The sequence below is a fragment of the Pipistrellus kuhlii genome, unplaced genomic scaffold (genome assembly GCF_014108245.1).
Source record: "Pipistrellus kuhlii isolate mPipKuh1 unplaced genomic scaffold, mPipKuh1.p scaffold_m20_p_1, whole genome shotgun sequence".
Classification (NCBI taxonomy): Eukaryota; Metazoa; Chordata; class Mammalia; order Chiroptera; family Vespertilionidae; genus Pipistrellus; species Pipistrellus kuhlii.
The window spans coordinates 17,796,353-17,818,370 of record NW_023425404.1 but is presented as its reverse complement, the minus strand read 5'-3'; the positions used below and the strand labels follow the sequence as shown (position 1 = coordinate 17,818,370).

General features: G+C 37.3%; 1 protein-coding gene across 13 annotated transcripts in view; it reads left to right on the top strand.

The window, feature by feature from the left end:
- The window catches only part of GPHN (gephyrin), a 355,412-nt gene that overhangs the window by 134,181 nt on the left and 199,213 nt on the right, over positions 1-22,018 (top strand). For 6 of the 13 annotated variants that reach the window (XM_036434055.2, XM_036434034.2, XM_036433971.2 and 3 more), the window contains exon 5: positions 4,068-4,106. The exons of the other annotated variants lie outside the window; for them this stretch is intronic. In XM_036434055.2, the coding sequence (XP_036289948.1) occupies positions 4,068-4,106 (39 nt within the window). The remainder of the gene's footprint in view (positions 1-4,067; positions 4,107-22,018) is intronic. 13 annotated transcript variants of the gene reach the window in all.

Genomic DNA, 22,018 nt, shown 5'->3' with positions numbered 1-22,018 from the left:
CAGATGTCCAATGGAGGGATAACTGTTACAGATAATCATACATGACAGGCACGATGATGAGAACTTACAGGAAGAATCCAGATTCCTTCAAAAGATGCTGAGAAGAAAGAAGCAGTAAAGCTTTTGGAAGTATGATGTCGGAAAATGCATTGTCATCAGTTTCCCTGAGAGAGATACCAAAGGTCAAAGGTAATAATGCAGAAGAAGCAGTTGATTGTGCTAGAAGAACCAGGTGATATAAGAGGAAATAAATTATACAACTCTATGAAGATTAAAGATAGCATTGTAGTGATGGATATCATTGGAATAATCCCCTCACCTACCTCTCCACTTTCCATAGTGTGATTACAGCATGATATAATATCCTTTCATGTGATAATTATCAGGATAAAACTTTATGTACTGAGAAGATAAGTGAGTTTTGACTAGAAGGTGGTTTCAAATAGGATTTTGCAAATTTTAAAAATACTTCTCTGTAAAATGTATGCTTTTTAGCCAATGAGAAGATAGTTGTTAGTTTTTGAATATTATATAAATATAATGGAATCTTACTAAAATGTGGCTGTTGCTTGATCTAAGACTACATTGCATAGGAGACCTCTATTATCATGAATTCACTTTATCTTTATAGCACCATTGATTCAGTTCAAAAGACATTCACGATTCACATGATGCCAATTTCCCACTATCGTTAAACAGAGTATTTAAGAGGTTTAGTTAATTATGATACTTTGATATGTGATCTATTTGTGGGCCCTATTTACTTTCCTCCTTCACATCCTCTCTTTTTGCCATTTTTAAGACTTTTCTATACTGCACTTAAAATAGGGCGTCTCTGTGTAGTGGATAGATTAATAAATATCATCATCAATCCTCCTATATAATAAAAGCCTAATATGCTAAGTGCTAAGTATCCAGTAGTCAGATTGGCTATTCAACCAATCAAAGCATAATAAGCCGATGATATACTAAGGCCACTCAACTGCTCGCTATTATGTGCACTGACCACCAGGGGTTAGAAGCTCTGACCTGTAGGTTAGCTTGCTGCTGGGGTCTGGCCAATAAGGTCTGAACAAGAAGGGCTGGACATGCACTGGATCCCTCCTGCAGTTCCTCCCTAGCTGGTCAACCTCCTGTGTCCTTCCCCAGCCCCAGTCGTGAAACGGTGGGGTCCCTCAGGCTGGTCTGTGCCCTCTTGCAATCGGGAACCCCTTGGGGGATGTCAGAGAGCTGGTTTTGGCCCGATCCCTCAGGCCAAACCGAGGGACCCCACTGGTGCACAAATTCGTGCACTGAGCCTCTAGTGTTAAATAATATTTAGAGAAATGCCCTAACTGGTTTGGCTCAGTGGATAGAGCATCAGTCTGTGGACTGAAGCGCCCCAGGTTCAATTCTGGTCAAGGGCATGTACCTTGGTTGCAGGCACATCCCTAGTAGGAGGTGTACAGGAGGCAGCTGATGTTTCTTTCACATCAATGTTGCTGACTCTCTAACCCTCTCCCTTCCTCTTTGTAAAAATAAATAAATGAAATATATTTTAAAAAAATAATATTTAGAGAAATGAAGGATGCTTTTATGTAATACTAGAGGCCCAGTACATGAAATTTGAGCAGGGTGATCCCTCAGCCCAGCCTGCACCCTCTCCAATCTTGGATCCCTTGGGGGATGTTCGACTGCTGGTTTAGGCCCACAGGGATAGGGCCTAAACTGGTAGTTGGACATCCCTCTCACAATCTGAGACTGCTGGCTCCTAACTGCTCCCCTGCCTGCCTGCCTGATTGTCCCTAACCACTCCTACTTACCAGCCTGATCACCCTCTAACCGCTCCCCTGACAGCCTGATTGGCGCCTAACTGCTGGCCTAATCTCCCCAACTTCCCTCCCTGTTAATCCAATTGCCCACAACTGCTCTCCCCTGCAGGCCTGATCTCACCCCCACTGCCCTCCCCTGCTTGCCTGGTCACCACCAACTGCCCTCCCCTGCCAGCCTAATCACCCACAACTTACCTCCTTTGATGTCCTGTTCACCCCCAACTGCCCTCCCCTGTTGGCCTGATCACCCACAACTGCCCTTCTCTACTAGCCATTTTGTGGCAGCCATCTTGTGACACCATGAGGGTGGCCATTTTGTGGTAGCCATCTTGTGATGATGTGCAATGCCATCTAGGCTTTTATTATATAGGATTGAAAACAAATCTTAGTATTTGCTTTCATGTTTATCTTGAGCAACAATAGCAACAGTATTCACAATGATGCTCAGTTTATCTTTGTTCAAACTTTAGTTACTACTCTTTGCCTTCTAAACAAAACAAAAAATACCTTAGGATGGAGGTCAGCAAACTTATTCTTTAGAGGTCTCTATAGTAAATATTTTAGACTTTGTGAAATGTATGGTCTCTCTCATAACTATTTACCTTTGCCAGCCCTGTAGCACAAAATCCACCATGAGATGATATAAATGAATGTGCATTGTTCTACCCCAATAAAATTTTATTTATTGACACTTGGATTGGATTTCATATAGTTTTTACATGTCATGAAATACTTTTCTTTTGCTTTTTTTCAATCATTAAAAAATATAAAGATCACTCTAAGATGGTAGGCCATGCCAAAAAAATAAAAATAAAAAAGCAGGTAGGATTTGTCCCATTGGCTGAGGTTTGCTAACCCTATTTTAGAACTCTCCTGTTCTGTAGTATATTAGCATATGCTCTGTTAATTAAAAGCCCATAGTTTTTGAGCTTTCACAAGAATGTTCTGAGAATTTAAAACAGAGAAAGGAGATACCCCATAAGAAATTAACACTTCACAGTCTCAAATATGTCCTGAATGCCTATTGTATATGCCAAGTACTATTCAAGGTATTGGAAATACAGCAATAATCAAAGAAGTCAAAAGTCTCTGCCTCTTTGGAATTCACATTTTAATGGGGTGACACAAGTATAGTAAACAAGTAACAAGTGTAATATTAGAGATAATGATAAGTAATATGGATAAAAATATACCAGTGAAAGTGGATAGGTTGTGCATGCAGGAAAGAGAATTGTAATTTTAAAGAAGGCCATCAAGGAAGGCTTTGTTGATTAGGTGGCATTTGACTAAACATCCAAAATAGGATAGGGAATAAACCATGGATGTCACCCTTAGTATAATGGAGAGTTTTGAACGGAGGTGTGGCATGATTTGACTTATATTTTAACTGGGAAACCATTTAAGAGGCTATTAAAATAATCCAGGTGAAAAATTATAGTGACTTCGACAAGTGATAGAAGTGGAGGTAGTGGAAAATACATTATTGATACATTTTTAAGATAGAGATAACAGATGGAGTAAAAAAATTGGCAATTGGAAGGATGGAGTTGCCATTTACTGAAATGGATAAGACTGTGGGAAGAGTACGTTTAAGGAGGAAGATCAGGAGTTTTACTTTGATCATGGAAACTTGAACTGCCTTTAAGATATCTAAGTTGAGATGTTAAGTTGGCTGTTAGATATTTACATTTGGAATTCAGAGTAAAAGTCTAGGCTAGAGATGTTATTTTTTTAGAATCATCAGGATCTTAATAAAATTAAAGCCCATGACAATTGATGAGCTCATCAAGGTATTGATTAGTATAACTATTTCTTTATTGGTATTACTGCCTCTGCTTCTTTTCTCATTCACTTTCAAAGAGCTAGGTAGCTTCTAATAACCTGTCCCATCTGCTCACACACAAAGGGTGGAAGGGATCCCACTGAGTCAGAAATCTGACCTACACAGGAAGTACCATTACTAGGCCATCCTCAAATTTTGGCATGGTGTAAACATGGGAGTGAATTTTCCCAAGTACCTCCTTGCTGGAAACTGTTTGCACTGGAGGTAAGTGTGAAAGGGGTGGTTGTGGGAAATGATGGGGTGAGGGCTTCCTAAACCTTTCTCAAACCTCAGAAATGGCTTGATTCTGAGGAAGGAAGAAGGTTCAGGCTGGTTCTTATTTCTGTGAACCAGTTCATACAGCCCTAAATTTTATCTGCTTTCCTCAAACTGGGAGTCAGAAATCCCTTTTCTCTTCTGTTTTTCTGCTGCAGAAAGTCCCAACATTCCCATTTTGTGGGCTCCAGAAAGGGGTAAGCGAAGACTTCAATCCCAGCCAATCATTTCCAGATTAATAATTTTTAGTGTTTTGGTTTTTTTTGTTGTTATAAAAATGCTTCAACCCATTTTCCCATCTATTTAATTTTCTTGTGGATTGTATGTATCTGTGTTCTAGGGTCACTCTGTATCCCTGGGCAATAGAGTTCAGATCCATTGGCTATTTCCATTTGTGTGCTGTTCTCTTGTGGATTCTCATATGCGGTTTACTCGTGACTGTTTCCTAGATGGAAGACACCGAGTTTAAGAGATTGCTTCACTCTGTCTCATTTTTTTTTTTTTTTCCTGAATGGTGTTTTGTTCCCCTGCTGACAGCTTTTCACTTCCCTACCTAACTGCTTCTGATGATCTGTCATTGCCTCTCTGCTATTCTGTCTTCCTGCTTTGACAGCCTTTGATTTTTTTCTCTATTTTTTTTTTTTTGCCCCTCTTTACTCATCTGCTGATTGATTTCCATTCTTTATTCACTGATGCTTTGTCCAGCAGCAAATGGCCTGTTACTCTCATAGCCATTTGCTGTTTTAGCATTTTAGACTGCTCAGCATTGTCTATAGGCCCTCCTGTGCCATCTGCCTGCTTGATCTTGCCCTGCACAATCTATGCTTGTGATATATATAGATTCAGATTGTTTAGCACTTCTGCTGCAAATCTCCACTTGCCTTCTGCCACTAAGTTGGACTGCTGATTGAATTTACTTGACTGTCTCCTATAACTATTTGCTGTAAATGGCTGCCCCATTAATTAACTTGAGATATTACATTCATCTCCTATGTACTCAGCCTTGAAACTTGCTGTATTACCTCCTTTATACTTCTCTACATCTGATAAATCACTGGCATTGTTCCTCTGTTGTCTTATAACCCTGATCAGGTTTTATTTCCAAGAAAAGTGTTGGCTACATATTGTCCAAACATATTTTAAAAATAGAAAAATGCTCCGCTTTTTAACAGTACAGTCCAATTTACTCTTAAACTGCCTTTTAAACTCATTTTCCACCATCCTTTTAGCTTTTTTATACAACTTTACATTTTTCTCTTTACTTAGGAATAGATTTTTTTCTAAGTCATTTGTTAGCTCTGCCTTTTCACATCATGTATTATGTACTTTTTATTCCCTATGTATAGGATATTTTAATAATTTTAAATATATCAAATTTATTTCCTAACTTATTATTTTTTTCTAATATTTCCAGGGAATCATGAAGACAAATAACTCCCATTAATTTCATTTAAGACTAAAAGTATCATCTTTAAAAATAATACATTTATTTATAGTTTCTTTGTAGTTAAGATTAAAGTAGCTTTCCACTCTATCCATATATTACAGATGTCCTTCCTTCGCGCGTTGCCCGCCCCCCCCCCCCCCCCCAATCCTTCCACACACACATTGACCTCTCCTAAAGCCTCTGGTAATCTTGATTTTACTTTCTGTTTTTTAATTAGCCTATTCTAGGTACCTTATATAAGTAGAATCATTCAATTTTTGTCCTTCTAAGTCTGACTTATACTTAACATAATATTCTCAAGGTTGATTTATGTTCTAGCATATATTAGAATTTCATTTTTGAGACTACTGTTCCATTGTATGTTTGTGCCACCTCTTGTTTTTCCATTCTCCTGTACACTTCAGTTGTACCATATTTTTGCTATTAGGAATAATGCTGCTATGCACATTAGTATGCAGGCATCTGTTTTTCTTCTCCTTCTTTTGTGTATTTACCTAAAAGTATACTCAGAACTTTTAATATTTTGTCTAAGAGGAAATGAATTCAATAGCAAAGGCATTGGGAAACTACATAATTAACACTAAAGATGAATATGTTCAAGATATTGCAGTAGGAGCAAAATAAATTATAAACTCATAGAAAGGTTACAGGTGGCCAGGTGAAATTCAGAAGACCCTGTATTCTAGAAAGGGGAATGAAATAAAATAACACACATAATTGAAGGACATCAAAATGATTCTGAAGAGGGTTGAATTAAAAAAATATACCAACTTCAGGACAGAATGATGTCTTTGAAACAGAGTAATGTGGACTTTTAAAAAGAGAAGAGGGGGAGGTTTTTGAAAGGCAAGGTTTAAATGAAGACAATGGGGCTGAATGAGGCAACCAGTGTGTATTTACAGAAACCAGCAATGGGAATAGGAATTTATTTCAATAGCATAATCTTTAATCCTGAATACCCAGCCTTCTACCTATAGAGATGTTTCTAAAAATATTCCTGGACCTTCCCTTGCCTGTGAGGCTCGGTTGGTTGGGCTTTGTTCCTTGCACCAAAAAGTTGCTAGTTTGATTCCCAGTCAGCGTACATGCAGGGCACATGCTCAGGTGACAGACTCAAACCCTGATAGGCGTGCAGGAGGCAGCCGATCAATGTTTGGTTCTTACATGGATGTTTTTGTCTCTCTCCCTTCCTCTCTTTCTAAAAATCAGAAGTATTTTTTAAACCTAAATAATAATAATAAAAAAAATTCCTGGGCCCAATCCTCTGACATAATTAGTTGGGGATGTGGTTTAGGCAATGAGAGAGAGAGAAAGAGAGAGAGAGAGAGAGAGAGAGAGAGAGAGAGAGAGAGAGAGAGAGAGAGAGAGAGAGAGAGAGATTGATTTAATCCACTGTCAAAACACAGTATTTGTTAAATTAAACTGGGTAGAATATAGTGTCCTAGACCTTAGAGGAATTACAAAAGTTGGGAAAAATTGGTTCTTGTCTTCAAGGAGTTTAAAACAGGAGTAGTTAAATATGCAATAATAATGGATTTGGGAAAGAAGACTTTCAGTCCATTTGTAGGTAATGTTTTCACTTATCTCAATTTCTTGAGTGATTTTACCTACTCTATTCAGTCTTTCTCAGCCAAGATTCTTCATGTAACCTGTCAAAACACGGAAAATTGAGTGTCTGTCTTCTCAATTCTCCCAAGGTGGTACATAAACTTGTACGATTCTATATGTATAGGAGAGAAGTTATTTTGTTACATACAATTATTATATTAGAACCTAATTTAAAAGGCTTGCTCTATGCCATGTGACACAAAGGTAAGGCTTCTCTTTCAAGGAGCTTATAACTCGAGAGAAGGGAAAACCATTTAACAAAAACTGCATTTCTACTATCTATAAAATTTTGTTATTTTAATTCTTCAGGGAAAATGTTCTAAGTCAGAGTGATTGTATATAAGAACATTCTTTTATGTCTTCTAAGCATCAATGATTCAGGATTAAGAATGTATTCTATATTAATGCCTCATCACAGCTGAATGAATCTGGTGATATTTTAAATGTCAATAAGAACCTCTAAATTTTAAAACCTAGAGCATTCAGTGACAAATTAATGATTTCGTTGGTAGCTGTTAATAAACATCATTACCTGAAACCAGGGTTATTATTTTATAGTCAAAGAGTGGAGATTAGCTATAGGTAAATAGATAACTAATATGTAGGAGGTTGTTTTTTAATCTAATTACAAGCACAATAAGGATTTCCACTCTAACATACAACTATATATTATTTGAAAACGTTTGGGGGTTTAATTTATTCTTACTATCAACTAAAGTTCACTTGAATTCCTGGTGTCATAAAGTTCAGTCATACTCATTAGGTTTTATGATGGATTTGGTTAATTAGTCATTTGAACTAAGAATCTATTTGTCCTTACATTTATATGTGCCTTTAAATTTGAGAACAGTAAGCTTTATTCCTATTGCTCACTGTTTCACACTAATTTTTCTAAAGGAATCTCTTTAAAGTACTACACTTAAAATAAATTTTAGGAACCTATTTATCCTCAAATTTCCTGATAGCCTACTAGTTATTTGTTTTTTAACAGCACAGCTACAGAAAGATCAAAATACTTATATAAAAAAAGATGTATTGAAATAAAAATTACATCCAGATTTAACTTGTTTTTTAAAAAATAATAATTTTTAATGATTTTGCTTGTATTCATTCTAAAAAACATTTTTAATGCAAGAAAATATTATGCATCTATTTTAAAGTATAAGATCTGGGTTAAAAGATTAGCATCATTCTATTAAATTTGTCTATTAATAATAAATATACTTTTTGTGATCTCTGAAATCTTATTTTTATTTTGAGGAATGCTAAATTGAAAACAGAGTTGTATAATGTATTTTTGTGACAGTTAACCAGAAAAGGCAATATTTCTGTATCATTCCCTTATTAGTATTCAAGTCCTTTTTAAATTTAATAACAAAATTCTGTAAATTTCCTGGCAATCTTGAGATTCTTTATAGGTACCTAACTACTCCTAACAAAAAAGTTGTCATCTAATTTTTCTTTTTTCTTTCTCTCCTCTCCAACCCCCATTCTCTCCTGAAGAACAGTAGGACATATTTAGGACTTTGCAAAGGAAAATGTAGTAGCTTCCTTTACATGAACATTTTATGGAGGTAGTTTCACTCCTTCAGTTTTCAACGTAGACAGTGACAGTAACAGGCACTAATAACTAATCGTAAATCCCCTAATCTCTTTCTCTCTCCTTTACTCTTATATCCGCAAATATCTTAGTTTTGCTGGCAAAAACTCACACCTTATACCTGTGGCACAAGAGGTGTGGTAGAGTGAGAGAGAGATCATTGAAGGAAAAGTTAATTGCCTCAGATATGGAAATTATTTGGCTTAACGCTCCTTTTTATATATTTAATAGTCTTTAACGTCAAAATCATTTCCTGTAAAATACATTTGTTAGATATTTATAAAATACAAAGAACTTCAAAACCTTTTGTATTTATCTCTGAATACTTTTAGATTTTTTACAATATATATATTATTATATAGATTTTTTACAATATATGAAAAATAATCAATATTTTTCATATATTCAAATCATATTACCATAGTAGATGTGTGCATATATATATTTTGCAATCAAGAGGCAAAAATCTTATCTAATAAAGAGGGACTATGCAAATAGATCATCATGCTGTCACAGATATGGCAGTGCCCAGAGCCCCAAGATGGCAGCGCCCTGTCGTCTCAGCCCTGCCGGAGCCTTTCAGTCCTTTCAGACCCACGGGAGGTGGCGGGAGGGGAGGGGCGGTGGCAGGCACACGGTGCAGCTGGACCCTAAGCAACCAAACAACCAAATAACACATCAACCAGTCGCTATGAAGCGCACTGACCACCAGAGGACAGACGCTCAATGCAGGAGCTGCCCAATGGTGGCTAAGATTTGACCACTGGTAGTTAAGATGCTCCCACGGAAGGAGCGCTGCTCAGCCAGAAGCCAGGCTCACACTGGTGAGCATTGCTGCAGTGGCATGAGCCTCTCCTGCCTCCATGGCAACACTACCTAGTGGAAGCGGTGGTGACAGGTGCAGCAAGGCCATGAGGGGCTGGAGTGCCCAGCCCCGGCTGGGGCTCCTCCCCAGCCACCTGCTGCTTGGCACACTACTACATCCTTTGGGGGCTGAAATCAGCAGTCCAACATCCCATCCCACGAGGGGTCCTGGATTGCGAGAGGGTGAAGGCCAGGCTGAGCGACCACACCAGTGTATGAATTTTTGCACTAGGCCTCTAGTATTTAATACTTATGAAGGAAGAGAAATTATTTTCTGTTCATATCAGCAGGATTAAAGCATCTCAGATATTCAGTAATCAATATTTTTTATATATTCAAATCCATATTGTAGTAGATGTGTGCATATATATTTTGCAATCAAGAGGTGGTAATCTTATCTAATAAAGAGGGACTATGCAAATTGATCATCATGTCACAAATATGGCAGTGCCCATAGCTCCAAGATGGCAGCGCCCAGTCTCCTCAGCCCTGCCGGAGCCTCCCAGTCCTTTCAGACCTGCCAGGGGGGTGGCAGGCATATGGGGCAGCTGGACCCGCCCTTAGTCCCCTAGCCACCCAGGGCCAGCCTGAGGTGCAGGCAAGCCTCAGATATCAGCTGTCCAGCTGCTCAGGGCAGGCCCAAAGCAGAGGCAAGCCTTGGGTGGAGGCTGTGCAGCCACCCAGGGCCACCTGAGGCTCAGGTAACCAGGGCCAGCAGAAGCTTGCGCTGTTGGTGGACTGCCTCCCGCCCCTAACAGCTCTCAGACTGTGAGAGGGGCAAGCCAGGCTGAATTTTCACGCACTGGGCCTCTAGTACCATTATAAACATCTTAAACAAATATTTGAGGGGGAGGGGGGTAGCCAACAAAAACATCTAAGTTATTTTGTTTTCTCATCCTAACTCAATGTCTCTGGTTTAAAATAAAGTCAATCTTGTGAGAGGGTTAAAACGGAGAGCCTTTTAAGATATTCTGCTTTTCATGATGGTTGCTAATTAAAAAATAAAGTAATCTGTAGAAAGCTCCTATTTTATTAACAAGGTCTATCTTCAAATTTCCATTCTACTCCTATTGTTGGAATTTTAGGATCATAGCAATTAGCATGTATCATAGGTGTTCAATAAGAGCACAAAATGGTGATCTTTTTAATGTGACATAGTGTTTAAGTTGAGATTTTAACTGAAAAGTATATGCTCATTTAGGAGAAGGAAAATGGTTTTTGCTATTTATCTTTCCTTTTATTACTAGCTTTTTAAAACTCCTAATAAATCTATATTATGAAGAAGAAAAAATGGAAAAAAAAAACACACCAATAATCTCAACATATTAGCTAGAATTGTTTCCACAATTAAGAATCCATCATAAGTATAGGTTTTAGTTTCTTAATAAAACCATCTCACTTGAAACATTTTTCTTATATTTTCCCAATTATGTTTTTTCTTTTATAAAATACCTGTTTTCTTTGTTCAGTTTTCTTTTGGCTCAGTTACCTGTTCTTGAAGACAGATTCTAATTTCAAAGAGAAGTTTAAGTAATTACTTGCCAGGAAAATAGATTTTTTTACTAGATTATTTGCCACATAAATATACACCAATTTATTTTCTCTTTTCTCAGTTCCATTAATATAATAGTACTCAGTTATTTCATTACTCGCCCTCTTATAACCAAGGTCAAGCTCAAAACACATTCTGAATCAAAGGTATCTATATAATAAAAGCCTAAGCAATCATTACAACAGAATGACCAGAACGACCACAGGGGGTAGATGCTCAATGCAGGAGCTGCCCCCTAGTGGTCAGTGTGCTTCCACAGGAGGAGCCCTGCTCAGCCAGAAGCCTGGCTCACAGCTGGTGATCACAGTGGTGGTTGTGGGAGCCTCTCCCACCTCTGTGGCAGCTCTAAAGAGCAGCCAGCTAAATGCTAAGGAGCAGCGAGCTGGTAGGTGGTAAGGAGTGAGGGGTCCCAGACTGCATGAGAGTGCAGGCTGGGCTGAGGGATCCCCTCCCCTCAGTGCATGAATTTCGTGCATTGGGCCTCTAGTGAAGTTAATAAAATACAAACACATTATTTTCTAACAAGCTACTTAAACCTTTTGCAAGACTTTTTACAATAATAGCTGATGCACAATAGTTTATTTTCTAACTATTCTTTTCTTATGGAATATTTATGATAATACTTTATGGTTAGAAAAATATTGAACCGTAATATTTTAGAATGAATGGTTTGTTCATAAATAACAAACCTTAGAAAATAATTTATAATTAGGACACTGAATATACATAGCTACTATTAGCAGTCATTTTTTAAAATGCCAAATATACAGTTATATTTGCAAATTATTTGGCACAAATTATTTTTCTGCATAAGAATTCCAATGAAAACAAATTTCTGGCCTGCAATTAATGTGAGTTATATTTTATTACCTAGGAATTTAAAGGATTTTCTAAACATTTTCTGACAGAGCTTAACTTTCCTCAAAAGAGCATATTTTTTTAGTCTCCACTAACATGCAAACCATTTCAAGCCCAAACGTTTTTGGGAAGTGAGTTGTGTAACACTTGGCTTGTATTTTTCCACAGAAACATTTATTTATGTAAATGATTCTCAATGAAGGGCATTTTTGGTCCCCAGGGACTATTTCACAGTGCCTGGTTATGTTTTTGGTTATCACAACTGGAAGGGTGCTACTGACATCTTTTTAGCAGAGACTAGGAAAGCTTCTAAACATCCTACAATGTACTAGGCAGTCCCTACAACAAAGAACCCTCTGGCCCGAATGCGAATAATATAGAAATTAATAAATCCTCGCCAGGACCGGTTTGGCTCAGTGGATAGAGTGTCGGCCTGCAGACTGAAGGGTCCCGGGTTCGATTCCGGTCAAGGGCATGTACCTTGGTTGCGGGCACATCCCCAGTAGGGGGTGTGCAAGAGGCAGCTGATCTATGATTCTCTCTCATCGATGTTTCTAACTTTCTATCCCTCTCTCTTCATCTCTGTGAAAAATCAATAAAATATGTTTAAAAAAAAAAGAAATTAATAAATCCTCATTCATATATTAATGAATATTCATTAACTGCACTGTGCTGGGACCTCGGAACACATGGACAGAAAGTTATGATCTTAGCATTCAGGGAAGTTACATTATAGTTAGTAAATAGAAAGAATCTATGTAATAAAAGCCTAAGCGACTGTTATGGTGGAATGACCGGAATAGCCAGTTGCTATGATGTGCACTAACCACTAAGGGCAGACACTCAATGTAGGAGCTTCCCCCTGGTAGTCAGTACACTCCCACAGGGGCAGCACCACTCAGCCAGAAGCTGGGCTCACAGCTGGTGAGCATAGCTGCCACATCGGGAGCCTCTCCCAATTCCATGGCAACACTACCAAGTGGTGGCAGCAGGCACAGTGGGCCAGGATGGGCACAAACAGGATGGCATCCAGCCCCAATTCGGGCTCCTCCCTGGCACCTGCCACTTAGTGCACTGCTACATCCCCTGAGGGGTCCCGAACTGTGAGATGGATGTCCTACTGTCAGCTTAGGCATCATCCTGGTGCTGTTCTCTGTAGAAGGCAGACAGTCGGAATAAGTCAGTGACTCAAGGAAGCATAGAGAACAGGGTGAGCTTGCCTCCGTGCTTGACTCACCCACTTGATGGTGTTCGCAGGACAGACTGATAGCCCAGCCTGTGCACGTGCAGCAGTTGCTGAAGCTCAAGCAAAAGGCTTTGCAGCAGCAGAAGGCCATCCAGCCACAAGCTGACAGTTGGATATCCCCTGAGCGGTCCCAGACTGCAAGATGGCACAGGCCAGAACCCCCACCCCCAAGTGCCCAAATTTTGTGCACTGGGCCTCTGGTCCTCCCATCTAATAAAGAGGAAATATGCTCATTGACTGCCCCACCCTCAAAGATGGCGGCACCCATAGCCTATAAGGAGGGAATATGCTAATTGACTGTCACGACCTCAAAGATGGCAGCTCCCACAGCCACAAGATGGCAGCACCCAGTCTCCTCAGCCCTGCTGGGGCAGCAGGCACATGGCAAGCCCTGGCCTGCTCCCTGGCGGGCCCCACCACTCTGAGCACCTGCCTCCAGTATCTGTCAGCCCCCCAGCTGCCCAGGACCAACCCAGGGCCACCCAAGGCTCAGGTAACCAGGGCTGACTGAGGCTTGTGCTGCTGGCAGTGGGAACAGCAGAGGTGTGATGGGGTCATCGCTTTCCCTTGATCACCAGGTTGCCTCCCACCCCTGAGGGCTCCCGCACTATGAGAGGGGGGCATGATGGGCTGAGGAACCACCCTCCAGTGCATGAATTTTCATGCACCAGGCATCTAGTCTATATATAGAATTTTCATGCACCAGGCCTCTAGTCTAAGCAACCTTTTGACTGTTCAACTGGTAGCTGTGATGCATGCTGACCACCAAGGGGCAGACGCTCAACACACAGGCATTGGAAACTTGGAATAGACTGATGAATCTCAGAGGAGGAGGGAGAGGGAAGGATGGGAAGAGATTAACCAAGATCTTAAATATATAATATTCTAGAGTCTCAGTGCACAGATTCATGCACTGGCGAGGTCCCTCAGCCTAGCCTGTGGAGATCAGGTGGAAACCAGCAGTCTGACATCCTCCAAGGGGGTCTAGGATTGTGAGAGGACACAGGCCAGGCCAAGAGATCTCATCAATGCACGAATCCATGTACCAGGCCTCTAGTTAGATAAATAAAATATAACATGATGATTAATATAATAATGTTGTATATGTGAAAGAAGCAAGATATAAAGTTTGCCTGAAGGAATTAGAAAAAATTTCAAAGAAGTGATACTGGAACTGTTTTAGTTGTTATTGTTATTTGTACTATTTATCTTTTACTTAAATTTACAAAAAACACACTAGTAGTATAGTTATAACTTAATGGATTTTCAAAAAACAAGCATATACTTATGTAACCAGCAACTTCCAAATCAAGACATCAGAATGTTAACAGCATACCTTTCAGTTACAGCCCAACTGTCAAAAGTAACTACTCTTCTGACTTTTAGTATTATAGGTTTATTTTTTGTTTTTTTTACTAAGCTTTATATAAATAAAACCATATAGTATGTAATCTTTTGTGTCTGGATTCTCTCGCTCAACATTATGTTTTGTAAAATCGATTCATATCATTATATGTAGTTGTTCATTCTCTTTATCATCCAGTAGTCCAGTGTAGAAATAAGCCAATATTTATTAATCTGTGAAGAATTTATGAATTCTATAAAGACACAGTGGCTGAAATCTTAACTCTTCCAGTAAATCAGTCAGGCTGCAGACTGGGTTTTGAGATGGAAGTGGCAGGAGAGAACCTGGAGATGTAGATAGTGTCAAGTTATGGAGACCGTGTCACATAAAAGGCAATTGGGTTTTCCTGTGGGGAAAAAATAAGATTTTTTTGAAAGATATTAACAGCAGTGAATTTAATTATTTTTGAAATTCAGAAAGACCACTTTGGCAGCAGAGTAGAGAATGTGTTGAATGAAAGTAAACTTTATAACACCAGTCAGGATGTTATTGGAATATTCAGACAAAAGATGTTAAGAACCTAAATGCAGGCGAGATTAGAGAGGGATAGATGCCTCTCTCAGCATAGAATTTATAGGATTTTTTTACTGTCTGGGTCTGAAGATTGCAGAGGATAATTTTCAGTGCCAGCCTTCAAAAACTTGTGTGTTACTGAAATACAAAATCTGAGCAATGAAAAACAAAACAAAACAGAATTCTACTCACTAATTAAAACTGAATTAAAAATAATGTCCAAATTTATCCTTAGTGTTCACACTTATAGAAGAATAGATACCATTAGTTGAAAATGAATAAATTGATGGAAATCCTTATGGAGAATCTTTGGGAAGATAAGTAACAGTCTAGACTGAATAATTGCGTTGGCCTTTTTTTTTTTGTTTTAATTTAAAACTTCATCTTCCTTTTCATTGTTTCAGATTTCATGTGTTTTAATTTTCACGAAGTTTATACATTTAGTCATGAATAAAGTTGTTTTTTGCTCAGGAAGAAAAAATAAGAAAGGGTGTGTGACTCTCTGTGTGTATGTGTATGTTTAAAGCAAGAATGAAGAGATGGAAGGAAGAAAGGAGTTAAAAATATTGCATATGTGTGCATGAAGGAAATTGTCTGGAGTGAAATTAATTGAGTTTCAATAGTTATTTCTAGATAGGGTGATTACTGTATTTGAATTTTCCTGTGTATGCATTCCTTGAAAGAATAAAGCCAGTGAGTCAGAAAATTTCTCAGTAGCATCACTTCAAAGATGTATTGATTGCTACCTAAGATAGTGGCAAAGCTAGTTGCCTGTTTGTGACTTAGAGAATCATTAGTTAGCTTTTGGTAATAGCACTGCCTATCAATGTTTTGGAAGATAAAGAACTTTAACATGGACTAAACATTTAACATAAAAAACTAAGTTTATGATTTTAAAATTAATAAGTAATGTTTATGATCTCTAGGTAAGAGAAACCTTTCTATTTGAGACATGAAACTCAGAAAATATAATAAAAATACTTATAGAATCTCCTATATAAGCAATTTCAAACCTCTTAATGAAAATATCAGCTAAGAAAATTTTTTACAAGTATCAAATTTAAAAATTAATATTTTCAGCAGGTTTAACTGCCAACAGTTTAATATTTTCAGTATGTAAAGTTTTATTATCATTCGATAGGAAGAACATATTCATCAATATAGAAAGTAGGCAAAGGATATAAACAATTTGTAAGCAAAAAGTTTCAAGTTGCTTCTAAATATGTACTTGTTATAATTGGTAAGAAATGTAACTTTTAAAAATATTCTGTTGTTTTGTATACACCAGTTAAATAACTTTAAAATTGAGATTGCCTGAAATTGGCAAGGTTTTTGTGAAAAGTACATTATTGTTTAGAAGATAAATCGGTATCATCTCTCTGTAGGGCAGTCTGCAATGAGTCAGTAATGTCAGTGTAATGATATAAAAGACATCCATTTCATAAGGGAATAAAGCTTACAAAGAGGTATTGTTTGAAATAATCATTGATTTGGTACTTTGAAAAACCTTCCCACTATAGAAAAACTTAATCCAATAAAAGGACAGATCCTTAGAGTCTAAGGTATACCCTGTAAAATGACAGGTTCTGTCAGTATTTAGATTTATATTCTCCCCCAAAATACCATGAGTTGGAAGTCATAGTAGCAGGGAGCATTGGCCACGACTATAGGAAGCCAACTTGGGAGAGACAGAAGGTGCCTTGGGATAGATGACTACAGCAGCACTGCTGGTGAGACACTTATCCATGCATAAGCAGCAATGTGTAAAGGTCAGCCTGGGATTCCCCAAAACTGAGAACCTGTTGGAGTCTGAAGTGGAAACTGTCAGTGGTGCCTCTGGCTAAAGGTAGAAACAAAAATAATTTTTCTCCAAAGGAAATTCCCCAGTTTAATTCAGCAGTATTCTCAACAGATTAAGATCAAGTAATGAATATACCACTAAAACTCACCAACCACAAGTTAGCAACTCCATTATTCAATAGATGGACTGAAAAACATGACAACTGCTAGAACTGTCAAATACAAAAGTACAGGACATCTAAGAATTAGGTGACTGTTGTCACTTATTGTTTATACTAGGGAACTTTTGTTTAGGACAAATTCTAAACCAGACAGGTTTAGCAGACACTACAGCACATCAAACTGTCCCTAGCAAGCCAGGATGTATGTTTAACCTGCCTATGGTGAAATGTCCAAAAGAACAAAAACAGACTAACAAAAATAAAAACCTAACATGAGATCATCATTTATGAATGAACAATTTTGAGAAAATGGGGTTCTTAGAAATAAGAAAATAAGTTTAAAAAATTAAAATAATTTATATTTTTAAAATATAAATAGCAGATTAGACGAGCAGAAGAGAGAATTCGCACACTGAAATATTTGAGGAAATTACTATTGTTTCAACTGATATTGGAAAAATTACATAGAGAGATGATTTAATGGTGATATAAGAGAGACATATGTATGGAGAATGAAATGAGAAATACCAAAGTATATTCATCATAGCCCCAAAAAGAAGAATGGAGAAAAGGCAATGGTTTTAAAAGTAACTAAAGAAGGACAAATCACTTATATAGGAACTAGAGGCCCAGTGCATAGATTTGTTAATCTCTTCCCACCCTCCCCAGCTCCCCTTCATTGTGAGATTCATCATTCTGTTCCATGTTTCCATGCTTGTGTAGTGAATGTCTGCCTGCTGCTGATGAGTGCACATCATAGCTACCTGCCTGCCAGTCATCCAATCATCCGATTGCTTAGGGTTTTATATATATAGATTTGACTTAGATACAAAAAAAAAATTAATTTCTAACTGTGTTATATACTTTAAATCTAGCAATCATATTTGACTTTCTTAATTTACTAATATTTAAATAAAATGATTTTGTTTCAAAAAATGAATTAAATATCTAAAATTGTATTATTTTCTCTTCCTAATGTATTCAATACTTTAAATTTTTCTAATGCTACCTGCCTTCTCACTTTAATTTTTTAGGGACCAATTTTTTAAATCTTCCATCACATAATAAAAATAGTATATTTTTAATATAAAAATAATATATTAAAAATTTTTATCCTTACATAATTTGGCCTCTCACTTATAATAATTTTACTGTTCCACTTAGTTGAAAAACTTTGGAAAATCTTGAGCACAATCCATAGAACAATCTTAATATGTCAGTGTTGAAGCTCACTCATTTTCGAGCCTCATGACATAGTTATCCATAGTTTAACCAAAAACAGTGCCCTTTTATTTTTAAAGATTTATGTTCAGAATATATCTTATTAGACTCAAAATATATTGTTCTGAGGTAGCACCTGAGTAATTGTGAGATTACTTTTCTGTTATGATGAGCCATAACATTAGTCATTTGTTTTATATGATATAATCTTTATTACTTTCAATAGTCTAATATTTTGGATTTCTATTAATTGCTATTTATTTAGTTTTCTGACTACCTCTGTGATGACACAAGAACAGTTTTATAAATAACTTTAAGAATAGAACTACATTTGCCCTGATTTATTTAGGCCAGATTTATTTTGAAATGCTGAAAATTAATAGCCATAATTTTTCCCCCCTGATTTAATCCCTTTGAAACAGTACTGTTTCTCTCTGATGTTTTCTTGTCATTGCTGCTGACAATCAGAGACAGGTCAAGAAGATTAAAGAAAGTATTCCTTATATAGGCTATCATTTTGTAATATAAAAAGGTTTAAACAGACTTTGCAGAAGCTGAGATATATGAAAATTATTCAGAGAAAATCACAAAATGTCTAATAGCTTCTGGTCAATCTACATTAATAAAAGAAAGAAGAAGAACTCTTGGAAACTAGAATGTGACATAATGTAGTTGTATCATCCCTCCCACCCCCAAATCCACACCTACTTTTTTGTTTTCTTTTTCTAGAAACAAATTTGGTTAGAATTGAAGTCTGCCCTTCTGATTACAGTGTTGAACAAAATAGCAGTTTCCATTTGCTCCACTCAATGTTCCTGCTTTGGGTACACTCTGCTCTTAGATACTTGATTTTTATTCTGTGAAGACAGGACTTGAGTTAACACTGTTTATAATTACCTTAATATAAAATAATATTACCTGGTTATCAATCTTTAGGTTTGTTTTATAAACCTGAATTGTTAGATATTTTGGTGATTCTTCTGAATTTGGTTTTGGGTGATTCTTGTGAATTTGGTTTTGTTCTTGCATATCTTGAGCCACACTTAAGGGTACAATTTCTAGAGCAGATTATTCAGCTAAAATGAACATTGAGGTAGCATTGAAAGAGAAAATGTTATAAAAGAGCAGTGTTAGGCATGCATGTGTATGTTAGTGTGTTAATACGGATGTTTATTTCTACCCATTTTGACCAAATAATGGGCAGCCAACTTCCTCCTCCTCTATCCCACCAGCTGTCCTAATAAAGTCAACTCTTCAATTGCCTATAGCCTCAGCTTAAGGAACTCAATCCTAGAACATGTGTACATGTGTGCACACACATACACATATACATTACCCTTAATTTTATGAAGTGCAATCTGTTGTTGCTGCTGTTCAAGGATGGACTCTATTTTGACTTGTTTCAAATCTCAAACTTGAAAGTGACATACTTTTTCCCCCGATAGTGACCTACCTTACTCTGAGCACTGTCGTCTAGAGGTTCTGAAAGAGTCTGTGATCCTCTTATCTTAAATTACAAATCTTGATTCTAAGATATTAGCCCAAAATTATATGCCATAAAAATATGTGTGTGATAATTTTTAAATATTTATTAAATTAGAGGCCCGGTGCATGAAAATTCATGCACTGGAGGGGTATCCCTCAGTGTGACCTGCCCCGTCATACAGTTTTAGGAACCCTCAGGGGCAGGAGGCGACCCAGTGATCAGGGGAAGGTGAGGCCCCCATCATACCTCTGCTGCTGGCAGCACAAGCTTCAGCTGACCCTGGTTACCTGAGCTTCAGGCAGCCCTGGGCAGCTGGGAAGCCAACATCCAAGGCTTGTCTGCACTTTGGGTCCTCCTGGGTCTTTGGGGGGCTGAGGGGACTGGGAGACTCCGGAGGCAGGTGCACCAAGTGGCTGGACCCACCTAGGGACAGGGCCCAGCCCTGCCTTGCGCCTGCCATCCAGTGGGGCTGAGGGGACTGGGCGCTGCCATCTTATGGCTGTGGGGACTACCCTCTTTAAGGGTATGGCAGTCAATTAGTATATTCCCTCCTTATTGGCTATGGGTTCCACCATCTTTGTGAGAGCATGATGTTCAATTTGCATATTCCCTCTTTATTAGATAGGATTTTAGATAAAGGAGGAAAACAATGTGAAAAATAACTGGGTAAAGAAAAATGTTTTGAAGCTAAGGAGTATTCATCACTATACTCAAGTTAGTTATTTAGCAGAACAGAGGTTGGGATCTAAATGTTAGCAAGCAGGGAGAGATTTTTCATTGGTAAAGTAAATGTGATGTAGTATTATTATAGAAAGATATATTCTCAGTAGCCCAACAATTGGTTTTTACTCTAACATCGAAATAAATCCTTTTGTTAACTCAGATAAATTGCTTCACTTGTTTTAGAGACCATGTTATACAAGAAATACTTATCTTTGAACATCATAATCTTACTTAGCAGAGTGAAATATTAACTTAGTGATGATTATGGAAACTGAGGTGAACTGGAGAAACAGCAGACTTACTGATAACTTAGCATCTCATACTCACTGCAAAGTATATGTTCATTGAATGGAATAGAAGATGAAATTGGCTACAGTACTTAAATTTTTACCTTTTTTTCTTGCCTTTTCTCCATAATTATACAGTCTCCCTTGATCTTTTATCATAACCAGATCTTATTTAAATATTGTACAAATATTTGAAAAACAAAATAAAGTATATCCATTTTTTAAAACTTTCTGCTTCTTCCAGGAGTGGAAGAAGATATAAATATTTAAGAAGCCTAAAACTCCAAGGAAAACATACATTATCAACCAGATCAAATCCTCCAAGTAAAACTTGGATAACTACCTATTTCGTGGGTTGCATCTTCTCCTTCTTGTTCCAGTAGTGTTTAACTGCTTTAGTCACACTGTTATGAGACAGTGATGGGCTATGATTGTTTGAAAGGTGTTTGCAACTAATATAAAATCTACAAATTAACTTTTAATTAATTAAAATAAATTTAAAACTGACCTTATAATAATGTGTCTCTTACTTTCACTTTGTTCTGTTTCTTAAATAAGAGGAGAAAGATTTATATCTGGTATTCCTTGAGCATCCTTAGGAGTTAGTCTAACATGTAAATTTTATATATCATGTCTATGTAGTCTTGAGAAAAAATACATTAAAAATAGCTTCTCTGTACCATAATATACTTAATGGGGCAGGCTCTGAACTGTTACTTAATTATAACTTATTTTATTTTTTTTTAATATATTTTATTGATTTTTTAACAGAGAGGAAGGGAGAGGAATAGAGAGTTAGAAACATTGATGAGAGAGAAACATTGACAAGCTGCCTCTTTCACACCTCTTATTGGGGATGTACCCGCAACCAAGATACATACCCTTGACCAGAATCGAACCTGGGACCTTTCAGTCCGCAGACCGACGCTCTATCTACTGAGCCAAACCAGTTTTGGCTATTATAAATTTTTTTAAAAGTATAAAATAAAATTAGTATGTTTGCCCTTTAATGAATAATGTAAGGAAAATTTAATTGGATGGCATTATATTGCTTATTATCTTCTCAGTAGGTCAACATTTAGCTCTTATGAAATATCCTAACATTTATTTCAGTCTGCTTTACAAAATTAAATATAAGGTGATTATGAAGATTAGATCAAATAGTACACATTATCATGAATCAACCTCATTAGGTCCATTCATAGTGTGTTTTTCAAAGTGTTGTCCTCTGATCATCATCACAAGCATAACCTGTTATAAATGCAAATGTTGAAGCTCTAGTCACACATTCTGAATCAAGGTTGTTGGGTGGGGCCCAGCAATCAATTTTGTTCAAGG